At 53.5% G+C, this 27065-nt stretch overlaps 12 protein-coding genes across 12 annotated transcripts; 3 read left to right on the top strand and 9 right to left on the bottom strand.

Moving 5' to 3' along the window:
* Positions 1-452: 452 nt before the first annotated feature.
* Positions 453-3007, bottom strand: J4E92_003616 (uncharacterized protein; the record flags this gene model as incomplete). The annotated part of the gene is made up of 2 exons (XM_051495012.1): positions 453-1726; positions 1777-3007. The coding sequence occupies 2 exons, from the start codon at positions 3005-3007 to the stop codon at positions 453-455; spliced, it is 2505 nt and encodes an 834-aa protein (XP_051355305.1).
* Positions 3008-4041: 1034 nt separating this feature from the next.
* Positions 4042-6111, bottom strand: J4E92_003615 (uncharacterized protein; the record flags this gene model as incomplete). The annotated part of the gene is made up of 3 exons (XM_051495011.1): positions 4042-4790; positions 4844-5798; positions 5890-6111. The coding sequence occupies 3 exons, from the start codon at positions 6109-6111 to the stop codon at positions 4042-4044; spliced, it is 1926 nt and encodes a 641-aa protein (XP_051355304.1).
* A 266-nt stretch (positions 6112-6377) lies between these two features.
* On the top strand, positions 6378-7517 carry J4E92_003614 (uncharacterized protein; the record flags this gene model as incomplete). Its single annotated transcript, XM_051495010.1, has 3 exons — positions 6378-6426; positions 6488-6735; positions 6798-7517. 3 exons carry the CDS (start codon positions 6378-6380, stop codon positions 7515-7517), a joined length of 1017 nt encoding a protein of 338 aa, XP_051355303.1.
* Positions 7518-7946: 429 nt separating this feature from the next.
* J4E92_003613 (uncharacterized protein) lies at positions 7947-10295 on the bottom strand (the record flags this gene model as incomplete). Its single annotated transcript, XM_051495009.1, has 2 exons — positions 7947-9797; positions 10293-10295. The coding sequence occupies 2 exons, from the start codon at positions 10293-10295 to the stop codon at positions 7947-7949; spliced, it is 1854 nt and encodes a 617-aa protein (XP_051355302.1).
* Positions 10296-10544: 249 nt separating this feature from the next.
* J4E92_003612 (uncharacterized protein) lies at positions 10545-11745 on the bottom strand (the record flags this gene model as incomplete). The annotated part of the gene is made up of 4 exons (XM_051495008.1): positions 10545-10664; positions 10730-11134; positions 11184-11592; positions 11696-11745. The coding sequence occupies 4 exons, from the start codon at positions 11743-11745 to the stop codon at positions 10545-10547; spliced, it is 984 nt and encodes a 327-aa protein (XP_051355301.1).
* Positions 11746-12786: 1041 nt separating this feature from the next.
* J4E92_003611 (uncharacterized protein) lies at positions 12787-14454 on the top strand (the record flags this gene model as incomplete). Its single annotated transcript, XM_051495007.1, has 1 exon — positions 12787-14454. One exon carries the CDS (start codon positions 12787-12789, stop codon positions 14452-14454), a length of 1668 nt encoding a protein of 555 aa, XP_051355300.1.
* A 222-nt stretch (positions 14455-14676) lies between these two features.
* J4E92_003610 (uncharacterized protein) lies at positions 14677-17228 on the bottom strand (the record flags this gene model as incomplete). The annotated part of the gene is made up of 3 exons (XM_051495006.1): positions 14677-15204; positions 15255-17062; positions 17117-17228. The coding sequence occupies 3 exons, from the start codon at positions 17226-17228 to the stop codon at positions 14677-14679; spliced, it is 2448 nt and encodes an 815-aa protein (XP_051355299.1).
* Positions 17229-17815: 587 nt separating this feature from the next.
* J4E92_003609 (uncharacterized protein) lies at positions 17816-19127 on the top strand (the record flags this gene model as incomplete). Its single annotated transcript, XM_051495005.1, has 2 exons — positions 17816-17823; positions 18053-19127. 2 exons carry the CDS (start codon positions 17816-17818, stop codon positions 19125-19127), a joined length of 1083 nt encoding a protein of 360 aa, XP_051355298.1.
* Positions 19128-19339: 212 nt separating this feature from the next.
* J4E92_003608 (uncharacterized protein) lies at positions 19340-20319 on the bottom strand (the record flags this gene model as incomplete). The annotated part of the gene is made up of 2 exons (XM_051495004.1): positions 19340-19955; positions 20027-20319. 2 exons carry the CDS (start codon positions 20317-20319, stop codon positions 19340-19342), a joined length of 909 nt encoding a protein of 302 aa, XP_051355297.1.
* A 291-nt stretch (positions 20320-20610) lies between these two features.
* J4E92_003607 (uncharacterized protein) lies at positions 20611-22073 on the bottom strand (the record flags this gene model as incomplete). Its single annotated transcript, XM_051495003.1, has 2 exons — positions 20611-21950; positions 22019-22073. The coding sequence occupies 2 exons, from the start codon at positions 22071-22073 to the stop codon at positions 20611-20613; spliced, it is 1395 nt and encodes a 464-aa protein (XP_051355296.1).
* A 1307-nt stretch (positions 22074-23380) lies between these two features.
* J4E92_003606 (uncharacterized protein) lies at positions 23381-23854 on the bottom strand (the record flags this gene model as incomplete). The annotated part of the gene is made up of 1 exon (XM_051495002.1): positions 23381-23854. One exon carries the CDS (start codon positions 23852-23854, stop codon positions 23381-23383), a length of 474 nt encoding a protein of 157 aa, XP_051355295.1.
* Positions 23855-24594: 740 nt separating this feature from the next.
* On the bottom strand, positions 24595-26436 carry J4E92_003605 (uncharacterized protein; the record flags this gene model as incomplete). Its single annotated transcript, XM_051495001.1, has 4 exons — positions 24595-24718; positions 25149-25188; positions 25242-25765; positions 26189-26436. The coding sequence occupies 4 exons, from the start codon at positions 26434-26436 to the stop codon at positions 24595-24597; spliced, it is 936 nt and encodes a 311-aa protein (XP_051355294.1).
* Between the last annotated feature and the right edge of the window lie 629 nt (positions 26437-27065).

The following is a 27065-nucleotide window of genomic DNA, read 5'->3' as shown; positions in this document are numbered from 1 at the left end:
ACTAGGTACTTGGAAGTTGGCAACCCCAAGTTCTAGCTCTCTGGTTCAAAGACGTCATAGCTTTTGTTTATTGTTCGTTGCGTTGCACTAGGCGGTCCACTAGGCGGTGACCGGAGAGCGTCCGGCATAGATATAGTGGACTTGCTGCTTTTTATGCACAGCAAGCCTCTCAGGCACCGCGCCAGATCGAGTGTAGTCTCCTCTCCCCCACATTTGGTGTCATCGTACCTGAGGCCTTTTCTGGCTTTGGCGCTCGAGCCCGGGGCGACTTTCCACGAGTAGCATCGTCGGTGTGCGTTGGGAGCGTGTGTGACAACGACTGCGGTATGGTGCCAGGACGTAAAGTGTACGAATCGAGTATATTATCGTGTCAGCTAAGGGTATAATACAAATTAATGGTGTCGCGTAAACAACGTCGTCGTCCTTTCCTTCGTTACAACAAATGAGACTCCTTAATAAACAACCTTATGATCCCAAAGAGGCGCCTGCCTCACGCTGTTGTCATCCCATTCGACCTTGCCCTTCTCATTCATTATTGCGCCCTCATCCGTGACTTCGACGCCATAGCTTCCAAGGCTCTCTGTCAGCTCCGCAACCTCATTCTTGCTAACGCCAGCTTGATCTCTCGCGAGCCAGATGACTTCTTCGCGTTGCGCCAAAGCGGGGTGTAGGTAGGCTTCTAGAACGTCTTGCTGGGTATAGGCTGGTACAGGATGGCGGAAGCGTGTGATCAAAGAGGAGGAGATCTCGCTGACGGACAGTGTATGCGGGGAGAACATTTTCTTGAGCAGGGATCGCTGTGGCGGGGCGTTGGACGGAGGAGCCATGCCAGCGCCTTGCTCACCGGCGTACTGGCGGCTTTCCTCTCTGTAGCCAGAGACAAGAGCTTGCTCAGATCGCCTGCTATCTTCGCGCGAGCGTTTGACGTTGTTGTATCCAGGATGCATGCCATTGCCTTCCGAATGCCTTTCAGCGTCGTTGTGCTGTTGGGGGTGGTTCGAGTCATCGAGCAAGTTCATCTGCTTGATCTTGCGCTTCATCATGACGTGGAATATGATGGTTGCTACGATCAGCACTATCTGGAGCACCGTTGGACCAGCAGATGTGACACTGTTGCCAATGCCGATGCCGAAGAGACCCAAGAGACAGAGTTCTCCAAGGTAGACACCCACCATGAGCTGCTCGAGCGCGCGCGCATAGAAGCCACCCTTGGTGTCAACGTGGGTGTCGTGGACGTAGATCATGTTGTAACGGTAGGCCAGGTAGATGAACCCGATACCGAGTGTCGCAAAGCCTAGAACGAGTGGCGCAATGCAGGCGTATGAGATCGCGATGACGCCCAAATTGGTCCATTTCGGGTACTCCGCTCCCCAAGATGGCTCCGTAAATGACACGTAGCGCATGTACTTCTTTCTCGGTGTCTTGGCGAACTTGCTCAGGATGAACACGCCCACCAGTCCCATCAGGTTGAAAAGGTACCTTGCAGCGTTGGCAAGTCCATACAGGATGAAGTACGAGATGTAGAAGTTGGAAGCTTTGGGAAGATTCTTCGACAGTAGTGAGACAGCCGATGCCGGATTGCTGACGATTTGACTGGCGACGGCGGTGGCGCTGGAGGTGAAGGTCGTGATCAGGAAGACTTGGATTACTTGGAATGCAAAGTACCAAGTCTGGGTCTGCTGCTCGACTTCGGACAGAGTTACAGCTCCCGCAAGTTTGGCGACGACTAAACTTTGTCAGTATGCATTGGGAGTAGGGAACTTAGGGACAACTTACAGCGGCAGATGATAGGCACCAATGCCATCAGTACAGCGAGAAGAATGGTAGGCAAAAGTCCAGTGACTACACCAAGGATAGGTCCAGGAATGGAGTCAATCCATGCTAAGAACGGCACGTTCTCTGTGAGATAGTTGACGTTGCTAATGATACCAACAATCGCAACAGGAATGGCCCAGAACATAATCAGAAGCGCAATGAAGATATTCGCAAGGATATGCCGGAGTTTTCTGTTCTTGGAGCCCATGCCGAGGTTCTTCCAGATGATCTCATCAGGTAAGACACCCATCTGGCGGGATTCAAAGCTTGCTGGTCTGCGATGTTGGTGTTCGTTGAAAGCGGCTTCGGCGGCGGCCATCGTGTCAAATTCGATAAAGACAGCACTGGCTAGCTTCTCCCTCCCAGCGAGATGGGACTGTTGAGCCGATTGGATTTTGGGTAGCAGCTCCTTGATCTGGTTGCGGTAGTAGCCAATGGAGTCGACCTTGTGTCCAATGAGGGGCTTCAGCTTGTGCGTCGGTCGCAATGCCTTGTCGTAGGTTGCGTTCTTCTCGCTGCCCTTCTTCTGCTGCTGCTTGGTGACAGCTGCCATGAACTTGATCTCGCTGGCCTCCAGCTTGGGTACATTCTCTTCGAGTTCTTCAACGTCATCTTCTAGGTCCTTGACGTCAGGTACCAACCAGATCTGGGCCACTTGTGGAAACGCGGTGTGTAAACTCTCGAGCGATAGATCCTTCTCCGGTACGTCGGTGAAGAGGACCGTTCGTTGCGAGATGCGACTAGCGTTCCAGGTGGACAACAAGTAGGCCTTTCGGACCTTGACCAGGTATAACATCTCCCTTCCGATTAGGAACAAGACCCAGCCGAAGAAGACCCAGGCCATGAGCGCATGGGCAAAGTAGCGAACGTCGTTTTCAACATTGGAAAAGCTGATGATGTCCAGGCCAGATTCACCACCTCCGCCAGTGGCATTGACAGGGAATAGCACAGGCCAAGTGATGATAGCACCGACAAAGGCCATGAGTGTAAGCACCTTGAGGAAGCGCATGTAGAGGTAGGCATCGAGGGAGTGGTGGTTGAGGACGTATTCATCACTGATATGCATGAACTTCTTGATCCAGCCGAATTTGCTCGAACCCGCGGATGGAGTCTTCTCACTGTATTCTTTGTCAGTCTCGATGGAAGATGTGGAGGTAGATATGTGATGAAACGTACTCTTCGAAAAGCGCATCGTGGAACGTTCGTGGTGCGTATAGACGCCTCTGTTTTGCTCGCAATAGCAAGAAAGCTCCCACAAGGATTCCAGAGACCACGATACATGGTACCAGCGTCGAATACAAAGCAGACACAGACGAAGAGCTGCTGCGGTGGTTACCCGACCGCGAAGACGCGCTGGGTGAAGACATGGTGCGCGACGTCGAGGATGTGAATGAGGCCACGAAACGAGGGTGTCGTTTTCAGTGTGTGGTTTTAGCAGGTCGAGCTGCCTTTGATGTATCGGCCCTGGTTACACCTTCCATAACGGCGCTTGCATCATAGCACCCAGACTCTGGCGTTTCCCCATAAACATTCAATGTCATAGTACATGGTCGGCACACGCGTTCCGACTAGTCGCATGCTCTACCAAACAAGATGGACCAGGGGCAAGTCGCGCGAGGCCGGAGGCTGGAACGCAGGTTGGTTAGAGGCTGGAGGATGGTCTAGCCTACCGGTTACGTCGATCCAAGACGATAGCGCGCATGCTGTAAAGCTTGGGAGGCGTGAACGTCGAAGGCGCACGCGGGGACGAGCGTCTGTGTCGTCATTTGCCCAACGCGAAACTCGCACAATCTCTGCAAAACAAGGTCATGCATTCAACAAGAGCTGCTGGGCATTCCTCCGTTACACCTAGCCTGCCGTTTTTGCCGTTCAGCGGCAATTTCCGTGCAGCGCTGGCCAACGACATCGTGGTTGACATCGTGTGAGGCTCTTTTCGAATGGAGGTGTGTCGGCGGGCCTTACAGCCAAAATCTGCCGGAATGGTCATGGCGCAGTCACTTAGCCACAGCTAAGCTTCAACGGGACGAAGATCAGGTTTTCTCCAGGCGCCACAATGGGGTGTGTGGGTCACTAGCTACGCATGAAGCTTGACTGGACATGGGTTTGCGTTGGCATTCAACTTGCGAGCAGTGGGTTCTCATGTTGCGATTCCCTCCTCTGGTCAGAAATACATCATTACTAGAATTGATAGACTATAATACAGGGCTCCGGTAATCCGTAGAAAACTTAGCTCATGAGCAGTCTCGTAATGGCACTAACATTAAGTGTCCTTAGATCACTGTAATGTTGCCCGGTACCCAAGAATACCACTGGAATGCCTGTCGCGTGCACCATCGACACCAGTGTACCCACCATATCGCCGACGGTATCGCATTTTGAGATGATAAATCCATCGAGGTTTCTCCCCACGCCAAAAGAAGCGTTGAAGTTGCGTGCCTGTGCAACAGAGTCTGTGCCGACAAGCGCTTCACCCACCATGAGAATCTTGTCTGGGTTGGCTAGCTTGCCGAATTTCTCAAGGGAAGACATGAGACGTTGGTCGTTGTGTCGGCGACCAGCGGTGTCGATGAGCACTACGTTGAAGCTGTTCTTCGAGGCAAAGGTAACGGCATCCGCTGCAATGTTGGCAGCATCTTTGCCATAGCCCTTTTCGAACAAATCGACCTGACCTCCTTCTCTTTGCGATAGCTCCTTCAGTCTATCTACGTGGACGCGTAGTTGCTCCACAGCACCAGAACGAAATGTATCCGCTGCTGCGATGAGCACGCGGTGGTGGTTTTGCAACAGGAAAAAGGCGATCTTGGATAGGTTTGTCGACTTTCCGACGCCGTTTACACCGACAATGGAGATGACGTAGGGGCGGGATGTGGTGGCGTTGGTGTGTTGAATTTCGCGGAGGAGGTCCAGGGAGGACGTGGGAGTAAGCATCTTGGTGAGAGCCTTTTCCATGGAGGATTTGAGTGTTGTCTCGATCGCTGTTGGAATAGTTAGTAGCTGGGTGTGGTGAGGGATAGGCGTGTCAACTGACTGGTAAAGCTGGGAGTCTTCATGCCCACGAGATCGCGCTCGACGCTCTCACATAGTCGCACCGCAGCTTCGAGAGCCACATTCTTGCGAAGGAGGTGCTGTTCCATTCCCTTAAGTGGTTTTGCCAAATCCTCCTTGGTGAGTGTCTTGCCGCCAACCACGTTCCTGAACAGGCCGCCAATTGCACCCAAACTGGACCCTACTAGCCCACCAGAGGCAGCGGGTGCTTCCTTGTCCTTCTTCGCGTTTTGTGCTGCAATTATCTCGTCCATCTCTTCATCAAGATCTTTCAGCACGAACTCGCCCTTCTTTGTCTTGTGGCCCCATGTCTCTGGTCGGATCTCCTCAAGCGCCTCGTTCCCAGAGGCGTCGCCCTGGATGTCTGATTGCGAGTAGTCGAGCACGGAGTCGTCCTGTTCTTCAGCCCCGAACTCGCCCCACACCCTGCCCTTCTTGGCTGAGCCCCTGCCCTTCTTCTTGGCTGATGCTTCGTCACCCGATGACACTGGTGCTGAGCTGAATGCCGAGGCCTTCTTCTTGTCTCGCCGTGACATCTTCCCTCCAAACGGTCTTGCCTTTCCAGTCAAAAGCTGACTTTGCGCCGGTGTAGTAGGCCTCGAGGTATCTGGCGTAGGCACTGGTGTTGAATCGGCGCTCGTATCGTACAAGGACTGCTGTGGTTTCTGTAATGCCGTTGGCTTGGGCACGCTTTCGTCGGCGCTGTCGTTGTCGGTACTCGATTCGGGAGTGGTGAGCTTGATACTTGGTGCGCCAGAGTCGCTGGCACCTTCCAAGTCATGCATCTGTCGGTCGAAGTAGGCGCCGAATTTGTCGCAGTTGACCACACTGCTGTGCTCCGTCTTCAGCTGCTCACCATAGAGGCCGACGAAGAGTGCGCGCACGTTGTCGAGGAGCTTATCGACCCATGTTAGGTGTACTAGACTTTGATATACGGCCTATGGTAAAGTCAGCTGTTGCGCATATCTACGTCGCATTGCGCCGTGGTGCCGTCTCGACTCTTTGACCCAACGGGAACAGTGTACGTACTACAAAGATGAGGCCAAGATCCTTCGCCGCCGTCCACTTCAGAGTGTATCCCTCCTTCTTGTATGTAGGTTTGGCGCCAGCATCTTCGGCGTGAGGTTGCACGCGCTCCTCGATGAAGACATCCCGGATTAAACTGTTGATGACGTTTGCGCCGACCGGGACATATGTGCGCGACCACAGAACTACGCCGGAAGTAGTCAATATCTCGAAGGTATCCAACATGGCGGGGGTGAAAGGCGGCGGGAAGGTTGCGGAAGGGAGACGTGGTGGTGCGGCGGGCACATGTGGGATATGACGACGGGCCGTGCACGCTCTTGCCAGATGGTCGGAATTCGGAGGTGCCAACGACACCGCAGCTCAAGGCAGAAATTCAACCAACATTGACGGCGACGTGTCCAATTGCGCATCACAAAACTCTGGCTCCTTCGTCTTTTTCATTCTCTTAGACACCGCACTCGCTACACCGACCATCGTCCCGACGCGCAGCCATGCAGCGCCCCAACTACGGCAACCCACCACCGGCGCATTCACCACCTTGTACGTATTAAGACGCGTTCCATCATGCCTCCTGTAGATGCCGTGTACTGACTCCATCAAGTACACCACCCCGTCCCACAACACGTTTCCACAGTCCCCCAGCTACGGTCACCACCTCCCCCGCAACCCCCTTCACAACCCCAGAGCGGCTATGGCTACGGATCACAGGCAGGTGGCATGCCGCCTCAGCAAGGCGGATATGGCGTGCACCCGTCGTTCGGCGGGTTCATCAACGACCCCACTGCTCAGTTAGGGTTCCAGATGGGAAAGAGCGCCGTGGACGCTGGGCAGCACTACATGGAACAGAGCGTATGTCCACAAGGCATAGCGCAGGCCTCCCGTTCATGAACAGACTACTGACAACATTCCAGCTAGGACGCCTTGTCTCAGTGTCCGCATTAAAGCACTACTTCAACGTCACAAACTCCTACGTCCTCAATAAACTACGCATCATCCTCTTCCCATGGTGGCACCGTCCCTGGTCGCGCCAACGGCAACACACTGCCGATCCATCAGCCTCCGCCGCACTGCTATACCAACCTCCACGAGAAGACGTCAACTCACCAGACATGTACATACCCACCATGGCCCTGGTGACCTACATCCTGCTGTCAACACTATTCGCAGGTCTACGCGGCGCCTTCAACCCCGAACTCCTGGGCAAAACCGCTACCGTCGCAATCGCAGTCACCTTACTCGAGATCCTCATCATCCGAACCGGCACCTTCCTCCTCGCCATCAGCAGCTCCTCACAGCTCCTCGATCTCGTCGCATACAGCGGCTACAAGTTCGTCCATGTCATCGTATCGCTGCTCATCACCAACTTGGCCAATTGGATCGGTTTCAGCAGCTCATGGGTCGGCTGGGTCATATTCCTTTACTGCTTCAGCGCAAACTCGTTCTTCTTGTTGAGGAGCCTTAAATACGTGCTGTTGCCCGACAACAAACCACAAGACGCCTTTGGGGCTCCTGCTCCCGTGGGATATCCGCAGGATATCAAGACGGGTCAGAAGTCGAGGAGGACGCAGTTTTTGTTTGTGTATAGCTATGTGGTGCAATTTGGGTTCATGATCTGGTTGAGCAAGGTATGAGTGGGACAAAAGTAGTGGGGTAGTATATCTACGCTGAGGGCGCAGAGGGCAAGGTATGTCTCACTCAGCTCATCCGTTGGACTTGAGCATACACGTAGCTACGCTGTTACTTATTACCATTCAACGATTTGGGCAAGCGAGGAGTCAGCGCGAGGGGAATGCTCGCGTTTGAGGAGTATCATGTATCATGTATCTATTAGCATTCAGCATCCGCATGCGCACACTCAATGCAGAGTCTTATGCGTACTTATCGACATCTATATGTATCTAAATCATGTCGCACACAACCAACGAAAAAAAGCCAATGCCTGCTGTGATGTCCACTAGCCATGACCGCGTAAATCCTGCAGTAGGCCATACCATACATGCGCCCAAACACCGCTTTTGAAGAACCCATCTCCCACATCTCTGCGAGAATCTCGACGCCATCTAACCCACAACAGGCACAATACGCCCCATAGCACGCATATGCCCCATGCTCTCCTCATTCTCCCTCTGATAATCCAACACCACCTCACCAAACTGCTCAATCTGATCCTGTGCCCTCGGCGCTCCGATCAACACGATACCCCTCGGCACCACCACGTCAGCGACCTGGAAGCAACCAAAAGTAACCACCTTTTTGATAGCGGGACAGGACCGGAAGACACCAGCGACGATCTCAGTGTCGACGACGGGACAGAAGGAGAGGTTGATCTCGCGGAGATGAGGATATTCCTTCTTACCGTCGAAGATTTCTGTAAAGGTAGTATGGGAGATGTGGCGGCAGGAGGATATATCTAGGAATTCGAGGCGCGAGCCCGAATGGGCCATGAGGGCGCGGAAACCGTTGGATCCGAGGCCGATGGGCTCGTCTTCGGGTCCGTCGGGGTTCGTGTTGTCTAGGTCGCGGGTTGAGCTGACGTCGATGTAGTGGAGCGGTGGGTTGGTCCAGTCGGTGAAGAGCTTCACGTAGCCGGCGTCGGTGCATTCGTTGTTCTCTGTGAAGCGGAACTTGCTGAGATAGTGACATTTGTTGTGGATGGCTTCGAGGACGTCATCGGTGGGCTCTGTTGTGTTGTCCAGGAAGTGCTCTAGGCACAGAGTGCGGAGGTTATCGCCAACTGAATCGACCAGATGGACGAGCTTCTCGCGGGTAATGGGGTCGTAGAAGCGGAGTGTGAGATGCTTCAGATGCTTCAGGTGTGCAATGGCGTCGATGCTGTCCGGGCCGATCTTCTTGCAGCGCTCAATCTTGAGGCGTTCAAGGTTGGGGCAAAAGGTGGAGAGTGCCTCAACTACGTGGTCGCCGAACGCGGCGTCTAACCACTCAACTTTCAGCGACTTGAGATCTTGGCCCCGAGCAATGAAGAGTTCGATCCATTTGTCGTCCGAGACAAGATTGGCTCCTAGCAGTTGTATCTCTTCCAACGCCTTTGCCTTCTCGTTCATGTAGTCAATGTTGCTGTCTTTAAACTGGCAGCAGTTGCGCAGTGATAGACGCTTGACATTGGGGCAAACAGCAAAGATCTGGTCGTAGTCCTCGGTCTCAAGATATGCCGCTTCGTGAATTGCAATCGACTGCATATCTGACTGGAGGAACAGCTTCATCGTGTTGGAGTTCATCGCTCGCTTCTTTGAGAAGATCTCGCTGATCCGGTTCATGATACCCTCTGGCATCTCGCCCAGTTCGTCAATGTCTTCTGAGTGTTTGGCGAGCTTCTCGATGCACAGTTGTTGGAGTGTCTTGGGTCCGCGCTGTGTCATACCGTCAAGGCGGTTGCTCTCAATCTTCCTTCTACCCTTTCGCACAACGGGCTTAGCCAATTTCTTCTCTGACTTTGCATCTTTGACCATCTCTTTTCCACACGGTGTACACAGGAGCCCACCATCTGGACCAGCTTTGCTGTAGGGTGTGACGGTAAATCGCTTGTCGCAAATTTCGCAGTTCTCCAATTGGCCAGGGAGTGGCTTCGCCTTCTTGTACATGTCCATGACATCTTCGAAGTCGGATTCATCATCTGAGCCCTTCTTCTTGCTCTTCTTCTTGGATGCCTTCTTCGCCGCCTTGCCCTTCTTAATCTTCGCTATCGCCTCGTCTTGGTCGCGTTTACGTTTGCGGGTGCGCTCGGCTGCCATTGCGGAGGATTCGGCTTGTAGGTCCTCCTCGACATCTTCGTCATCTTCACCGGCATTTGAAGGTCCCTCGCCATTATCTCCTGCTTCTGCTGCGTCTCGCTCGGCTTGTTGACGGCGCTGTTCGTACGAATCGCGAATCTCTGCTGCAGAGATGTTATTCGCCTGAAAATGAGAAGTTAGCGAGTGTCTCTCTCAAGCATCACCCACTGAGGTTTGCGCGACCGTTATCGAGCAAGAACCCAGCCGCTTTCGATCTTCATGTCGCAAGTCTCGAATGTTGGGCATGCTTGTCCCCAGGACATATGTCACTCACGGCCAGAAAATCTGTCAAGGCAGAGTGCGGTCCCCGAATGCCTGCGCCTCTAGGTCGTCGTCCGCTCCTGTCGCCACTCATTAGTCTTGCGCGCTCATCGAGTCGGATAGCGAGACTTGACTTACATGATGGCCGTATCTATTTCCTACTATAAGAGCGATTGGAACGAAAGTAATTTGAAAGAAAGTGTTGCGGTACAGTCGTGGTGGTGCGACTGCGCTGGGTGTGGGTGGGGTGGGACATGCACAGGAAGGCGCGTTGGGGTACGGCGCGCAATCACGTGGTGGCAATTAGTCGCTTTTTCCGGATTAGTCTACCCCTGACGGCATTTCTTTCACTGTTACCATAGTCGCGCGATAGGGCTATCCATAACGCTATCGATTCAGGAATTCAACTTTTGTAGTCCTATGTACGTCCCTCCGGTGGGACAGCACGTGGTAGACCATTCGCTGTCATGACCACAGCTAAATCATATAATTCAAGTACACATCAAACGCCAATCCAATCCAAACTCCCGCATCCCCTCGCAGAACAGGATCTTGTCCGTTGTGCATACTTGTCAACCTCTGTCATCTCCATATACCGAGGTCAAGTGACTAGATGACTGTGTCGTCGTCACTGTCATCATCGTCCTCGTCTTCTTCGTCTTCCTCCTCATCCGAGTCCCAAGCATCGACAGTGGATCCTGTCTGTCGGACAGTATCACCCATAGGCATCTATGGCATAGTCAGTATTGTTTTTGCCAAGACTCAAGATCTGAAGGATTCATCGTTGAACATACCATAGGAGGACCTCGAGGAACAGCACGAATCTTGGCCCATCCATTAGGACGAATCTCCGAAGTGTCAGATCGCTCAGCCACGCTAGAGGTGAAGGTGTGGGACGAGCCGGTAACGGAAGAAGTCGAGTGACGATAGGCATTGGGATTGAAGCCTGAGCTTGCACTGGGAGCGGCGTTGGACTGGGTATGCCAGGACTTGGTGCGGACCTCGCTCCAGCTGTCAGTGTTGGCGTTTCCGTGGCCAGCTGGGAAGGAGTATTCGGTCTCGATGAGGCTCTCCTCTGCTGAACCGTTCATGGACATGGCCTTCTGGAAGCCAGCCGACAGCGCAATACCTCCGTCTTCAATATCCTTGCGCTCGGTTCGTCGATTGATGCCGTTGACAGTCTTCCACTCATCATCTCCCTATACAGATCAGTATGACAGCCACAGAGAGCCCTTATGGAAAACTCACATAAGTAGAAGATGTTTCACTGGTAGCTGCGGACCAGTACTCGGGAAACTGGCCCTGGGAGTGGTCGGGCGGAAGAAAGGCCCTGTCTTGGTCGACATAGCGGTCTTCATCGACAGCCTCATCAGCGAGCTGAGCCTCAACACACTTGAAGCATTTGGCAGTGTCGGGCTTGGCGCGCTGAGACTTCGCGAACTCCTCCAAGCCCTTTGTCTTGCCACACATGGTGCACTCGATCTCGACCTTCTGCTGTCCAGTGCAACTGTGGCAGTTGATGGACTTGGTGATCTTGCTTGAGGTCTTGATTTGGTATCGCGCATCGGTCAGTTGCTTGGTGGAATACTTGACTTGAGGGAGGTTCTTGTGGCACCGGCCGCATTTGATCTTCATGGGAAGCGGGATACCCTGGAGCCTGGAAAAGTAGTTAGGAGCGCGTCAAATATGACTGCGACCGGGTTGTTTCAATAGCAGTCATGCTGTCGCTGGCAATTCCGGTCAACGTTATCTGTACTTACCTGTCGATCTCGTCCTGGTTGTAAGCGTGCACATTGCGGCGGCCTCCCATCATTGGCGACTGGTGTTGTAGAGTAGTATGTGAAGTATGAGAACGAGAGAGAGTGGAGTGGGATTGATGAGAGACCTTGTACGGCAGTGGAAATAAGAGAGAGATGCCTAAGCGAAGCCTAAGGGTACGCGTTGTTCGTTTGGGCCGAACTCAAGGTGAAGGCAGGAGCCAGTGAGAGAAGCTGCAGCTGCCCAACACGTGCGTAGCATGTGATGTTGCGATCTCGGCCCTGAGGAGCAACCGTCATCTTGAGTTCGATACGCACACGTGAGCATACCCACTGAGCACACAGCATCGGAGCTGTCTAGACCTCTTCTACATCTTCAGCGTCTTCAGCCTCCTCGGTAATCCTCCAAGGCCTCTCTAACTACTACAATGGGTCGCAGAGGACAATCTGGGAAGCCGTCAGAAGCCAGAAACGCTAAGGACCGCGCTCGCGCGGCTGCGCACCAGCTTCGACAAGCTCAGGCTCAGGCTCAAGCTCAAGCTCAACCATTGCCTCAGCTTCAAACGTCGAGCAATGCCGAGGCGATGGACCTTACATCAAGCACCGATAAACAGACCAAGGGTACATTCGGTTCCAACGCCACCTCTACCTCCAGTACGACCCTTGGTAACCCCGAAAAGAAGGATGTCGGCACACAAACGCAACTCTCGTGCGGATGCCACAAGGTGAATGCCACGCTGAGATGCTACCGCTTGCAAAGCCTAATCAAGATAATCTAGATCACCCCGGTCTGAGGACTTCGACGGATATCAGCGGAGATGGTGTTGAATTGCACGTGAAGTCAGCGAGACAGAAGTTTAGCGATGGTGAGAGAGGCGTGGAGTTTGGGTTGTGCATCATTAGTGTCGCCAAGATTTCGAAGCGGTGAGCGCCGGCAGAAATAATTCTAGGATTGGGGCATTCGCGACCAGGAACCTTTTGCGCATACACTCTCAGCGAATACATGCAGTGGATTCCCCAGTCACAAAACTAGCTTACGAAGCGAATCAAGTTGCTCACTGTCACAAAAGGCTGTCAGCCATCGCAACTGCATTATGGCCACCGAACGCGGCTCCAAGCCCAGCACAGCGCAACCGCGGCGCAAGTCGCAAAACGCAGCGCCCATAGACGACGAAGACACCCGCGCGATCGCCGAATTCACCGAATCAGCCACAAAACAATATGGGCGCGGCGACCGCATACGGCCCAAAACAGTCAAGGACAAGAAGCTGCGGAGAAACATCACATCGCTTGAGACGAAGAACAAGCAGGCGGCGATAGAAGCGAAGAATGTCGAAGTTCTGCTCGAGAACAACCCAGGACTGTTGGAAACTGAAAATGAGCTGGAGAGGACATACAAGGTGCGACAAGACGACATCAAGCGGGAAGTTGGTCTGGAGACAGCAAAGAAGGGCTTCGAGTTGAAGTTAGACGGTCTGGGTCCTTACGACGTATGCGAGTACAGTCGCAACGGCCGTGACTTGTTGATCGCCGGCAGGAAAGGACATGTCGCGACATTTGACTGGCGAGACGGAAAGGTCGGCTGCGAACTTCAACTCAACGAGACGGTGCGAGACGCGCGATGGCTGCATACGAGCAACCAGAAGAACTTTGCGGTCGCGCAGAAGAACTGTGTCTACATCTACTCGGGCGACGGCGTGGAGATGCACAAGCTCAAGAACCACTCTGAAGCCACACACCTCGAATACCTCCCCTACCACTTCCTTCTCGCCTCGGTATCGACCGCGGGTATAATACGATACACCGATGTCTCAACCGGACAGTCACTACCACAACTATACACCAAGCTCGGTCCCGCGACAGCTTTCGCACAGAACCCACACAACGCCATCCTGCACGTCGGTCACCAAAAAGGTCTCGTAACCCTCTGGTCGCCCAACAGCGCCACGCCTCTCGTCAAACTCCTCCCACACCGGGGCCCCGTCCGAAGCATCGCAGTCGACAGATCAGGAACATACATGGTCAGCACATCGCAAGACCGACGCATGTCCGTCTGGGACGTCCGCATGTTCAAAGAGATGTACCAAACCCACCTCCGCGTCCCGGGCACCACCCTCTCCATCTCTGACCGCAACCTCACAGCCGTCGGCTACGGCACACAGACCTCCATCTACAAAGACGACATCTTCCGCCGCAACCCCGAGGACGCCGCAGCCCCCATCATGCCATACATGGGCTGGGGCGGCGAAGGCCTAAACGTCAGCCGCGTGCGCTTCTGCCCCTTCGAAGACGTCCTCGGCATATCGCACGACAAAGGCTTCTCCTCCATCATCGTGCCCGGCGCCGGAGAAGCCAACCCGGACACCCTCGAGCCCGGCACCAACCCCTACGAAACCTCCAAGCAGCGCCGCGAAACAGAAGTACACGCCCTGCTTGAGAAGATCCAACCCGAGATGATTGCGCTCGACCCCAATTTCGTCGGTAACCTCGATCTCGCGTCTAATGAAGAGCGGCAACGCGAATACCGCGCTGCGAGGGGCGAGAAGGAGCCGGATAAGGTGGATATGTTGAAGAAGAGGGGGAAGGGCAGGAATTCGGCGCTCAGGAGGTATTTGAGGAAGAGCGGGACGAAGAATGTGGTTGATGAGGAGAAGGAGAGGGCGAGGGAGGCGTTGAAGAATATGCAGAAGAGGCAGATTGAGAGGAAGGAGAGGTTGAAGAAGGATTATGGACCGGCGCTTGAGAGGTTTGCGAGGAAGTGAGTCTGGGAAGAATTGGCTTGATGCTGTTTCAGACTTCATGTTGGCGTTGGCGGTGAAAAGCATCCTTCGTATAAGCATTTCACGGCGTTTACTTCACGGATCTGTTGAACGGGTATAGGCTCAGATACTCTATTCGTAAAAGATGAACAACAAACTCCATACCCATTTTAGCCTATCTAAAACCCCATGATATCATAAAAGTCATTGACGCGTCGTAACCCTCTAAGCAACTTGTTCCATCTCAGCTGCCTGCTCCAGTTCACCCCTCCACGCTCTCGCCCCCCTAGGATAAACCCTCTTGTACAAACTAACAGCAACAGCGTCCATAGGACTGATCTTGCCATCGAAAGTAGCCTTGAAGTATCCGTGCGTACCCAGACTCTCCTTGATGAAACCGCTCCTTCCGCGCTTCGTCCACAGCGGTAAGCTCTTGAACCACTTGACGTCGCCGTCGTTAAAGAACATGTAGCGCACTGTGACGACGCGCTTGTTGATCTTGTAGGGGTGGCCTGTCAGGATGATGCGCTTCGCGATGATGCGGTTGGTGGAGGGTGGGAGCGATGTTCCGGTCGCGATTAGTCGAAGGGAGGAGGGATGGTCGGGAGAGGGGGTTGTGCGAGTGAAGTAGAGGAGTGGGACGTTGCCCCAGGTTAGAGGTCCGATGAAAGATGCAATGGCCGATTGGCCGGGGTGAAGGAAGCGAGAGAACTTGTGCACATTGTTCGGTGTGTTGCCGGCGTGGGAGAAGAGCTGGATGCTGTTAGTATTGAGGGATAGAATAGAGGCTTAAGGTGACTTACAGGGTTGATTACTATCCTCCTTGGTCCGCACTGCACGATCATCTCAGTCTTCGACTTGATCGGACCCTCATGCTCAGAGCTGAGCAGTATGCTGTAGTTGGCGGCTGTGCGCTTGTGCTCGTGTCTCAGGAGTGAGAACATGGCCATTGGTCGTGACTGCGTCTCCTGGAATTGTAGCGGGACACCGCGAATGTGAACGCTGACCCGAGTTCCGGGCTTGACACCGCCAGCCCAGGCTTCGCGCATGAACTTGGTCGCTGTGCGCTTGTAGTCGGAAATGTCGAGCAGCCGCTGCCACTCCTCTGGCTCGTATGGGCGATCCTCTTCTGTCTCCCATGTGCTGTTTCTCAGACTCTTCAGTCCTCGGTAGCGAATAAGGCGCTCTCGCGCATTCACATTGGGGTGTAGTTCGATTTCGTCAGGGAACTCGAGATCTTCGTCCTCTTCTGTCTTCCTAGACTTCCGGTACTCCTCGATCTGTGCAGCCTCGTCCTCTGGTGATGGATCTAGGAACATCTCCGATTGCGGGTATTCTGAAGGAGCGCCCTCGGTCATCGCTTTGCCATCGACATCCATTCCCTCTACACCATCTGCAGGGTGCGCAGGCTGGCTCTGGGCGTCTTCGTCAACTTCCATGTCGTCGAAATCTTCCAGATCCGAGCCCGAGTCAGACATGTCGTCGAGATACCATGCGGACTGGTATTCACTTGTGCCCTTTGGTAACCGCCTCTTTTTGGCGGGCGCGACCTCTTCCTCCTCGTCTGAGAAATAGTGGTGATCGTCTAGTAAGACACCCTTGCGCTCAGAGGGCGCAATAGATGTGGCGTAGTTGGTCACGTCGTCCATGATTGTTTCCTCTGGTGCGAGATCTGCTAGGTCGTCCTGGTCTTCTGTGGGACGCTCCAGGATGCCGTCGCCTTCTGTGTCAACAGCCATCTCTTCTTCTTTGTGCTTCTTCCTCGATTCTAGTGGAGCGGCTACGATCTTGTCGACCTGGAAGTCACCCCAGTCTCCCACTTGTACCAGCCTGTCGGCCTTCAACCCAAGCCCGCGCACAACACCGGTAATGACAACATCACCAGTGCCGTCTGCGTTAACAGCCGACTTGCCTCCAGGCCACGCGATATCCTCAACGAACATGTAGCTCCTCTGATCCCTCCACCTGACACCCTTTGTGGTAGTCGTGCATAGCGATCGGACGAGGTTTGCGGCTTCTTGGCGGTTGTCGAGAGAGTAGACGCGCTCGGTCGCGGGTAGCCAGTGGGTGATGTACGACTTGAGCGACGAAACGACTGAAGGCCTGGCCTTGGCGGGCTCGACCTTGTCCAATCCTTGCACCACGGTAAAGGTGTTTGAAATACCCTGGCTTTCGACCGACTTCATGATCAGCTCGCCCTCTGCGTCGACCTCTTCGTGCGCCGACAGAATGAAGACGACAAAATCGGCGACGCGGCAGGCGTCGAGAGCCGCCAGCAGATCTCTCTTTACGATCAGATATTGCACCTTTTGCTTGAAACGGTCGGCGTTTGTGCGTGTCCATCCTGCCTCGGGAACCTCCTCTTCAATGTCCAGGCTGGCGTTCAGGCTGCGGACAGCTTCGGCGGTAGAGACGTCCGAACATAGCGGGACGAGGGCGGTGATCCTCGGCGCACCATCTTTGCCGGCGAATACGTTGGACGACTTTGCGTGCTCGTGGTCCTTGTTGATGCGCATCTGCTTGGCGCGGTTGCGGCGGTCGAACTTGCTCATGACTTGCTGGTGGGGGGTCTTGCGGCTGCCGAATTCGAACGAGAGGGAGTTGACCTTGCCTAGAAGAAACAGTCAGCAGCGTTGGACGCGGTGGCGGGGAAGGAGCGACTGACCCTTGCTCTGCTCCTTCAGCGCGCCTTTGGTGGCATGGCGGGACTTGAAGCCCTTCTTGTCCTTCTTGGTCGTGCTCCGGTGGTGGTGCGCTGTCGCAGCCATGGGCGCCATATTGTTGCCGCTGCCACCTGATTTGAATCGGAAAGGAATCGACGCCACCTTGACTATGCGGTGTCAGAAACTCGGCGCTGAACTGTCTGGTGGGTGGTGGAGAGTGGGACGGCGATAATTTTGTTAATCGATAAGCCAGCCCGAGTAATTTTGGCTCCTCGGCTGTGGCGTCATGCAGCACACCCCTGCCACCCTGCATTCACCCCTCGCCTTCTGCTTTCACATGCCCAACTCCATCCCACGCCTTTGCACATCACGCTTCAGCAATTCCTCTCTCAAGGCGATGCAATATCTCGCGATGAAGCCGACTTACGCCGCTCGTGTCTTCGAGCTAATCACATGAAGACTCCAGCCTTCTCTACTAATCGATGCTTTGATAGGGACAGTCGTCGCATCGGTCTACTGTGATGACACTTACGGTTGAAGCAAGCTGAATAGTACCATCATCATCGACCCTGAATATGTGATTCAGACTTTCTCAACAAATCATCCGCTGAGATGCCAGGAGTCGCGCAATACATCGCTGTGGATGGCCAGTCAGACGACCAACGACTCCGCTTTGGACCCCTACAGGTCACAACTTGACGATGGTTACGTTGGTCGATGTAAGGAAGTCCAAAAGGGTCTCAGCGGCACCCTCGTGATTGTGATTTACCTTTCTCCATTCCTCTTTGTCAAACCTGCGAACAACCGCACTCGGTATCAGCGTCGTCTTTCTTGCTATCCTCAACAGCTTTCGTTTCGTCACGGGGCTTCGCAATGCCGGAACTGTCTCAGGAGGGTGTAGGCAACCTGAGCGCAGGGCAACCAAAACGAACATACAGCACAAGCCATCGCCCTCCCATCACACCACGTAATTCGATCGAAACCTCTCACCACCCCCTGGAGTCCTATCCCTTCGCGCCAGAGCAAATCTTAGGCCACGATACAAACTTGGAACTTCCTCAAGATAAGCCTGCCGCAGTCGATCTTCTTGTCCGCCTCCTCGTCGACATCCTGGTATACAGCTACGACGTCGACTTTCATGAGCTCCATTATGCGCTTGCTGCATGTTCGCCCAAACTGTCCACCACGAATCTCTCCGCGCGGAATACCAGCCTTCTGAATTTTCAGCAAACGCGCGTAGTTCTCGAATACGCTGATGTCATTCACAAAGCATGTGAGACTGTCGTCGACAATACCCAGAGCCTGCTCAAGGATAGCGACCGCGAGTTTATCAGCACCTACATTATGGAACCAGCACGAACTATTGGAGTCGACATCGCTTACGTCTTCGAGCAGCTGTACGCTTTCCGATTGCACAGGTGCGAAGGTGGAAACCATCACAAGACATTACTCTACACTAAGCCGTCCTTCTGGACCCGGGGTCGCGGTCTCCTGCCGGGGAAATTGGGTATGGATAAGAGTCAGAAGTTGCTCGCACGTCGACTTGTCTCTGACGATATGGTTGTTGCACAGCTTGGGACAAGGTCGTGCGAAGTGCTTCGGCTAGTGCTCGGCAAGGCAATCAAAGATTACAACCGCAAGCATTGCAAATACGGTATGGCCAAAATCGACCGAGAGATCTATGCCGAGCCAAAGTTTATCGCTTTGAAGAAAGAGCTCAAGTGGAGAGATTTTGTCTTTACAAAATACCTCCACGATGAACAGCAGGCCGCGATGGCGAGTGGTCAGTCGAATTTCAAGGCCAGCAACCAGGCGGAACCTAGGACGAGTAGCCGATTTCTTGATGTACCGAGACGAAACAGCGAGCACCTACGCCGACCAAGCTCTCTTCACGATCTACCCAGCATACGCGAACGGCCTGAGAGGCCAGCAAGGCCGCTATCTACATCCAGCATACGCCTAGGATCACTTCGATCAAGACCGGCGCGACCGGGATTGTGGACCAACTATTAGTGGCTTTCGCCGACGTCGAGGCACTTCTACCTATCGGACGTCTTCCAGGGAAAGCGATGAGAGAAGGAACATGATGAGCGGCACACCGATAGCAAAATCTAGTCCGGAAAATAGAGCAAGTAACGTAGATAGCTCGTTGCGAAACGAATTCACAGAGAGGATCTCTTAAGAGAAAGCCTCAAAGACGACATAACCACTACCCCATCCCCGTCTTACTCCCAAAACGCAACAACCCTCGCCTCAATACTCTCCCTCGCCTCCTCCCCCTCACTCCCCTCAACCCTAAACGCCGTATGCGGACACCTCCACCCCCTCTCCTCTCTCTTCGAATCCAAGCCCTTAAACACAACCATCTCCCACGGCTGCATCCCACTCATATACCACCACTCGTGCCCTTTTCCCATCCCCTCCTTCATCCCCACCCCTCCTCCCTCCCCTCCCTTCTCCAACGCCCCACAACTAATAACATAATTCTCACTCCTATTCCCCGTACGACTAAACTCCCTCTCCCGAACCTGATAATCGGCATCAGGCACCGTATTCGCATCGCACACGGCCAGCGGGTCTCGACGCACGCGTTTGAGGGGCCGCCAGCAGTTGAGGAAGGCGTAGCGCGTGGATGTTGTGAAGAGATTGTTGATGTGGGGTGGGAGCGAGAGTTCAGTTAGTGTACCGCTGAGGGCGGACGCGGAGCCCGCGTAGTCGACGTGCGGGTGGCCGGAGGGGATGTCTTGCCATCGGCCGAGGGCGTCTTGGATGCCCTTTGCGGAGGGGGAGGTGTGGGCGCGGATTACGTGGTTGAAGATGTGGACGGTTGAGGCGTTGGTTCTGGGGGTGTTGTTAGATATTTTTGCTTTTTAAGACGGGGTCTTGAATGGAGGATATTGGTGGGGCTGTACAGTTTCTTGACTACTTCTTCCAACTCGGGGTAGTATTCTCGTTTTACATCTTCTTCGCTGCTGTGCCGGTCTACTCTTTGCTTCTGTGGTAGAGTGACGAATGTGAAGCCGTTGGCGTTTAGATCGAATGTCTTGCTCGCTTTTCGTACGTCGCGGATGAGCATGGGGCGGGTGTATTCATCTTTGTCGTCGAGGTATTTGACTTTCCATTCTGATTTGGGGATGGGGATGCCGGTGGCAGGGAAGTAGTTTATGTTGGCGATGACATCGGTGTTGTGTGGATCTTGTTGCATGGTAACTTTATTTACACAGATGTTTGACCCTCTTGATTGTCCCAAAAGTGAGATGCGAGTTAGTTGCAGTAAATCCAGATCTACCATAGCATAGGGCTCATTGCGATGTGAACGCGGATCCGCTGGCTAGATGAAGTGGGGTAAGCACATGCAACCAGCGCACGCATGCACCAGCCTTCATCACCACTCGACATCTAAGTGGTGTAGTAATCATTTCTCATTTCTCATAACCTGTGACCACCGTGAATTTTGTCTAAACCCGTTTTAGGCGTCGCTTGGCAACCCTCTACTCTAGAGAATCGTCTTCAAGATGTCGATCTGCTCCATGACGGCGCTCTTGCTTGTGCCACCAGTGGCGTTCTTCAGCTCTACCGCGCGCTCGTAGTCTAAGCACTCAACTACGTCGTCGCCTAACCTGGAGTCAATACCCTTCAGTTGCTCCAAGCTCAGCTTGTCCATGGGAACGTTCTGGTCCTCTGCCAAGGCAACTACGCGGCCAGAGATGTGGTGACCCTCACGGAAAGGTACGCCTTTTCGGACGAGGTAGTCTGCGAACTCTGTGGCCAGCATCTCCGGGGCAAGTGCAGCGTGCATCTTGTCGGCATTGATCTTCAGGGTCGACAGAACACCGGTGGCGATCTGGATGGAGTCGCTGACCGTCTTAATGTGGTCGATGAGAGGCTCAACAGACTCCTGCAAATCCTTGTTGTAGGTTGTAGGAAGACCCTTGATGGTGACATACAAGCCCGCCATGTGCCCAAACGCACGACCGCTCTTTCCTCGGATGAGTTCCAGCGAGTCTGCGTTCTTCTTCTGGGGCATCAGGGAGCTTCCAGTAGAGTAGGCATCAGCCAAGCGCACGAAGCCAAACTCCAGACTCGAGTAGATGATCAGATCCTCCGCCCAGCGCGACATCTTGAGCATGAAGCTGGACCCCCATTGTAGTGTCTCGAAGACGAAGTCACGGTCTCCGACAGCGTTGAGGGAGTTTGTGAGCAGACCCTCAAACCCAAGTTCCTTGGCCATGGCGTCGCGGTCGATGTTGAAGGGGTTGCCTGCCAATGCGCCGCAGCCGAGTGGGGAACGGTTGACGCGCTTGATGACTTCGCGAAGGCGCTCGAGCTCGGAGGCGAAAGCGGTGGCATGCGATAGGATCCAGTGCGACCACCGGACGGGCTGTGCCTTCTGGAGATGTGTGTAGCCCGGCATGAGCACGTCGATCTCAGCCTCGGCTCGCTGTACCGATGTCTTGATCAGGAGCTTCAGGTAGCCCTCTAGTGTCCTGAGCTGCTCCCTCAGCCATAACCGCATGTCAGTCGCGACTTGCTCGTTCCTGCTTCGCCCTGTGTGGAGCTTGCCTCCGATTTCCTTGCCGATAATCTCGCTTAGCCGTCGCTCGTTGGCGGTGTGGATGTCTTCATCGTTTGCCTTGACCTCGAAGGAATTCGTCGCCCACTCCTCCTTGATCTGGGCCATGCCCTTCTCGATGGCAGCGAACTCGTCGGTGGTGAGAATGCCATTGTTCTTGTTTGCGCGGGCGAATGCGATGGAACCCGCGATATCTTCGGCGTAGAAGAGACGGTCGTAGGGGAGAGAAGCATTGTATTGCTCCATGACTGGGTCGAGGCCCTCTGCAACGCGTCTTAGCACCAGTCATCTCAAGTGTCGATGGACTCAATAGGCCAATGGCTGCACAAACCTGTGAAACGACCTCCCCAGAGCATGTTCTCTGCTACTTTCTTTTCGGATGCCATCTTGAGAGCTATGAGAGAATAAGGTGTGGAATTGAGTTGTGACTGTTTGCGCGTTCGAGAAAAAGATATGACGCTCCGCATCGGCGGCAGGGGTGCGATAGCGCTAAATGTCGCGGGGAACTTTCCCTCGTCTCCACATCGGCTGCCCCTCAGCCACAGACCCGTCATCATCAGGTACACCATTAAGCTTTGCAGTGTCAATTGGGAAAAGATATCATATTTAGAGATTTCGTTCATTCATAAGTAGCGTACGCGCTCTTGACGCGTTTCAAACAGAAGTCCTCCGGGACGCCAAACACGGACTATCCCATTCACTTCCAAAAGGAATCAAGAACTCTAGAGAACCATCTGGTGGAAAACTTAGCAATACTTCTCATCAGAATTTTTCACGATCGAGGGCTTACAAAAGAAGCGACGCCAGTTGGAATTTCTGCGAGAAGTCTCCTGGTTGAACCCAGCTTCTAATAAGCCCGAGTTGGAGAAATGCTCCGGCACATGCTTGGGCGAGTGTGAGGCAACAAGCAGCTCGTTTCCAGAGGCTTGCTCGTATTGTTCCGAGACGGGGGAACCGCAATATGATGAAGGTGCCGCGCTGTCTTTCCGCTTTCGTTGGGGTATTTGGTCTGGTTTCGTCTGTGGTGGTGGCTGTTGCTGCGCCTGTGGTTGTGGCTGCGATGCGAAGGCTAGCTCTGGAGAAGCTTGTTCTTCAGCGCTGGCTGCTATCCTTTCTATTTCGATAATGGGCACCGGATGCCGAGGTTGTGGGTGCATCAGTTCTTGGTCACAGTATTTGACGATGTGTGGTTGCTCCGGCATTGTTGACATGATTCCGGCTGACAGGCTTAGACGGTAGTAGTAAGAAGAAACACCAGAGCTGTTGATAATTTATCGCAGCAACTACACCCCTACTTAGTGCAAGCATGATGAGATCTGCGCTCGCGTTCTTAGCACACAATGTTGTTGAGGCGCTTTGTGAGTGTGGGGAATATCTTCCTTTGCTCACTCACCGCCTTTGTAGGTGTCGAAGACGATTTGAGGCCGGGGAACTCTTGCTTTTTACTTTTGGGACTGCACGAATACATCTGCGATTCGGACGTGAAACCAAGTCCTCCAGACCATCTTATCGTAGATCTCATCACTGTTGTCGTTCCACACCGCTACTATAGTCAAGGAATTGGAATATGTCATTATTCATTACGTCCAGCGTCAGCGCTAGGAGATGCTAGAGAAAACACTGGGTATACAACTCAATCGAACACCTCGCATCCTTCCACGGTCTTTCCATGGGCCGATCTCTTCGTCGGCGCTCAAATGCCACCCACAACTGCACCGATGACACTCAGACCCAGCAGCATCGACACCACCCAGCTCGCACCTCCACTGATCCTCACACCCGAACTAGCATATCCTCGCTCCTCATCGACCTTTCTCGCACCGACCGCCTTGTCCGTGTTGAAGCAGCCGAACATGCCCGTGCCACTTGCACCTTCTTTCTCGTATTCTTCCATCTTCTGTGCCAAGCAACTCTGGACGATGTCTGGTGAATCGGTGATGCAGTATTGAAAGCAGCCGTCGTTGTCTTCTGAGTTGACGATGACTGGGGTTGAGGACGCGGATGGTGATGATGTGGTCGAATCGGGGGCGGAGTATGTCGCGATAGCGTTGATGTGCCCGTTGCAGCATGCGTCTAGTATTGAAGAGTTCGAGCCACCGACAGGTACGGCGCACGACGGGAGGTTGGTGGGTGGTTGAGGGACCGAAGTAAATGGTTGGCATGACATTTTTGTGTTTTTACTGAGAGTTTGTCGTGTTGATGTGGATATTCGGAATTCCTGAAGAGGCTGTCGAGACGTCTTACGCGTTTAGTAGATGAGTCGATGGTGCAGTCGTAACTCGAGATGTCGTTGTTGGTGTTAGACACGACTTGCGCGCTACTCGAAATTCTCTCGCAAAGATCGAATGGAAAATGAGGAAAGATGATAGATGAGAGAATAACTCCGTCGCTATGCTGAGACTTGACTGAAGGGAAAAAGCAAGTTACGTTGCGAATGAAACACAGAGTTGTTCACAGAACAGACTCAAAAGAAAAGAATCGAATGGAAACCGACTGAAGGAAAGAAAGATGGTTGAAGCTGCTGAATACTGTACTGCCATTACAAGAGCAGAGCCTCATATGTAGATTCGTACATTCTAAGAATATCTCAGGTGGATACGCGGGTGGGTAGTCGGCAGCGCGAGACCTAGCGTTACGCGCCGACCCTTTCGGTTGCGCGACGCGTTGGTTGGCCCGCAACGTGCAATGGGATTACGCGCTAAAACCACGGGCAGATCCGAAACAACACGTTCTGTTGTGGTTGAAATGTTGTTATGCTGATTTTGGGTAGCCGTCATGCTCTGTTCTGTCCAATGGGTGTGTTGGGTTTGCTGTGTAGTGGATGTCACGTGCGTGGGATCGAACCATCTGGGTCGCTAACTTGCCGCTGCCTAGACGGCTGAAGGGCTGAGTAATGAGGAATGCATATCAGTGGCTGATGGGAAGATCGAAGGCGAGTAGACCAGGGCTCTCTGATTCGATTGTAATGTGGAGTTCGTCGGGTACAGGAATCCGTTCCACGTTCTTGCCCAGGTACAGAGTTTCGAAAAATCTATGCTTGCCCGGGCACACTGCGGCCATCATCAACTTATGAGATGTTGTACAGGCGATCCATAGTCGAGGCGTATGACAGCCAGATCCTTTGAACTTGGAGCATGAATTTGATGCGCCACCAACGCCCTCCCATGACAGAACAGACTGAGCCCCATGCAATGCGAGACAGCTGTTGCAAGCGGTATTAAGTTCAGCTGTTCTCGTCCTCATCTTCATGCGCGGCCGCCCAAGGGCTTCTCTTGCGCAATGATACGCCTCTTTTCTCAAGCACGAATGGTATCGGGGCTAGACAGATGGCGATTGCCATCAGGACCAGACTCGCGTTTCTGGTGCCTACGTTCAAGAACAAGTGTCTTCCGACCAGTGGGAACCCAGCACCAGCGAGATTTCGAATTAGTCCAATCCCGGCAAGGGCTGATGCTGAGTACGTTTTGTAGGCGTCTTCGGTGTAAGTAAGGGTCATAAGAACTAGATGGAGTGTTAGCGCCGTACGATTGACATTGATCATCTCTGTAACTTACTGAGAGTGTAGAATGACCATCCCCAGAACGCGCTGGCGAGAACTGCAAAGAAAGGGTGTATGTTTGGCGTTGCGGTAAGTGCGAAAGCCAAAAGAGACACTGGTAGCACAATAGCTGCCAGCTTCGCGTGATGCACTCGCGCCTCGGGGACGTCACGATAGCCGGCCTGAGCAACTTGTCTTTGGTAGTATCGTTCTTGTAAGACGTTCGTCGCTAGGCCAAATGTGATGCCGACGACAATCCCGAGGAAGCAGATACCGACGCCGATAGTATCAAAACCGTATCCGTTTGGGCCAAAGATCATGTGAAAGGCTCCGTTAAAGAGGAAGCTCAAGCCGTATAGAAACCCGTTGTAGAGTGCACCAAACTGCACGATAGCTTCAGAGCCCAAGAACCTGAATGGACGGGCGAGTGCTGTAGTGAACAGCTGCTTCGGTCCTCGTTGCTTCATTTCATCTGGCACCTCAATCCCCTCGTCTCCTGTTTGCTGTCGTAGGGCTCGTGCTCTCCGCAAGAGTATTACACTATGTCGCGTTTCTCCGAGGCTATAAAGCGCGACGACCATGACCACCCAGAAGGTCAAGCAGATGAAAAACATGATGCGGAACACAGTATGCCACGATCGACCATGCGCGATGAATGAAAAGAGCACAAAGCCAGTCGGGCTGCCGCCTGTCGCTGCCCAGAGAAACCAGGACATCGCTGGCCCGGTATCATGGTGATAAAAAAGATCCGCGATGGTGCCTCCGAAGTTCGAGATCGTCGTGGATGAGAAATAACCCGAGAACAGACGCAGGACAAGAAACGGCCCAAGGCTCTCTACATATGTCGTCCCCAAAAGGAGCAAGAGAAAGATACCGTAAGACACAATATAGACAGGTCTCCGTCCAAAGTATTCCGAAAGAGGAGCCAAAGTCATAGGACCAAAAGCCAACCCAAGAACATACATGCTCAGTCCCAGAACAGCGACGCTCGGTGACACGCCCATATCTTTGGCAAAGTCGCTAGCGACAGGACTAAAGCCACTCGCGCCCCAGGAGACACTGAGGTCTATGGGGACAATTGCGGCGACCATTAGCCATTTGCGCGCTTTCGACCAGTTCCGGGGGTCGTCTGGATCGTGGGGCTCGAAAGCTATGACCTTGGTTGGAGAGCTGTGCAGCAGAGGCTGGCTCTCTGGTTGAGAAGAGCTCATCACTGCGGAAAAAGGCCGCAAAAGCTGACAAGATCCCGGGGATTCCGATGTCTGGTGTTGATGCTTCGGAAGGCAGGTACACAAGGCGGATTCGGCTTCCCCAGATGATGACGTCACCGGTCATTCGTCCCGGATTAGCACCGAAACGCTAGAACGCGACGTTTTGGAGAAGTACAACACTTTCAATTCTTGCGGCTATGCGTCTCTAACATTACTTTTGCGCGAGTTTGTTACAACCTCGACTGACGGGAGCTTAACGGCATAATCTGACATAGGTAAACTACCCGGGGAGCTGCTCGATGTGTCCATCCAAAGCCCCACGCCGCCCGGGTGTGCTCATGGAATATGTTCCATAGTTCTTTTGATCGTAAAAGGCCATTGCCTTCCTTCTTCTACTTGTTCGCCAAGTTCCCAACTGACAAATACATCAAACTGTTGCAAGCCTTTAACTTCCTTCAACGGGGTGAACAAGGCATCCTCGTAGATATGATACGGTTTAGGACGCATCCTCCATGTCACCAGGTCGACCCTTATGTATCTTAGGGCCTCCATCTTTGATATCGCCTTCCAGGTACGAGTCCAGCATGACAGGTCGTATGGCGGTACACCTTTCGCCATCTCCCATAGCA

Source organism: Alternaria infectoria, assembly GCF_024043175.1.
Source record: "Alternaria infectoria strain BMP 0036 chromosome Unknown scaffold_4, whole genome shotgun sequence".
Lineage (NCBI taxonomy): Eukaryota > Fungi > Ascomycota > Dothideomycetes > Pleosporales > Pleosporaceae > Alternaria > Alternaria infectoria.
The sequence above is the reverse complement of the archived record's forward strand: the minus strand, read 5'-3'. Positions and strand labels throughout refer to the sequence as shown.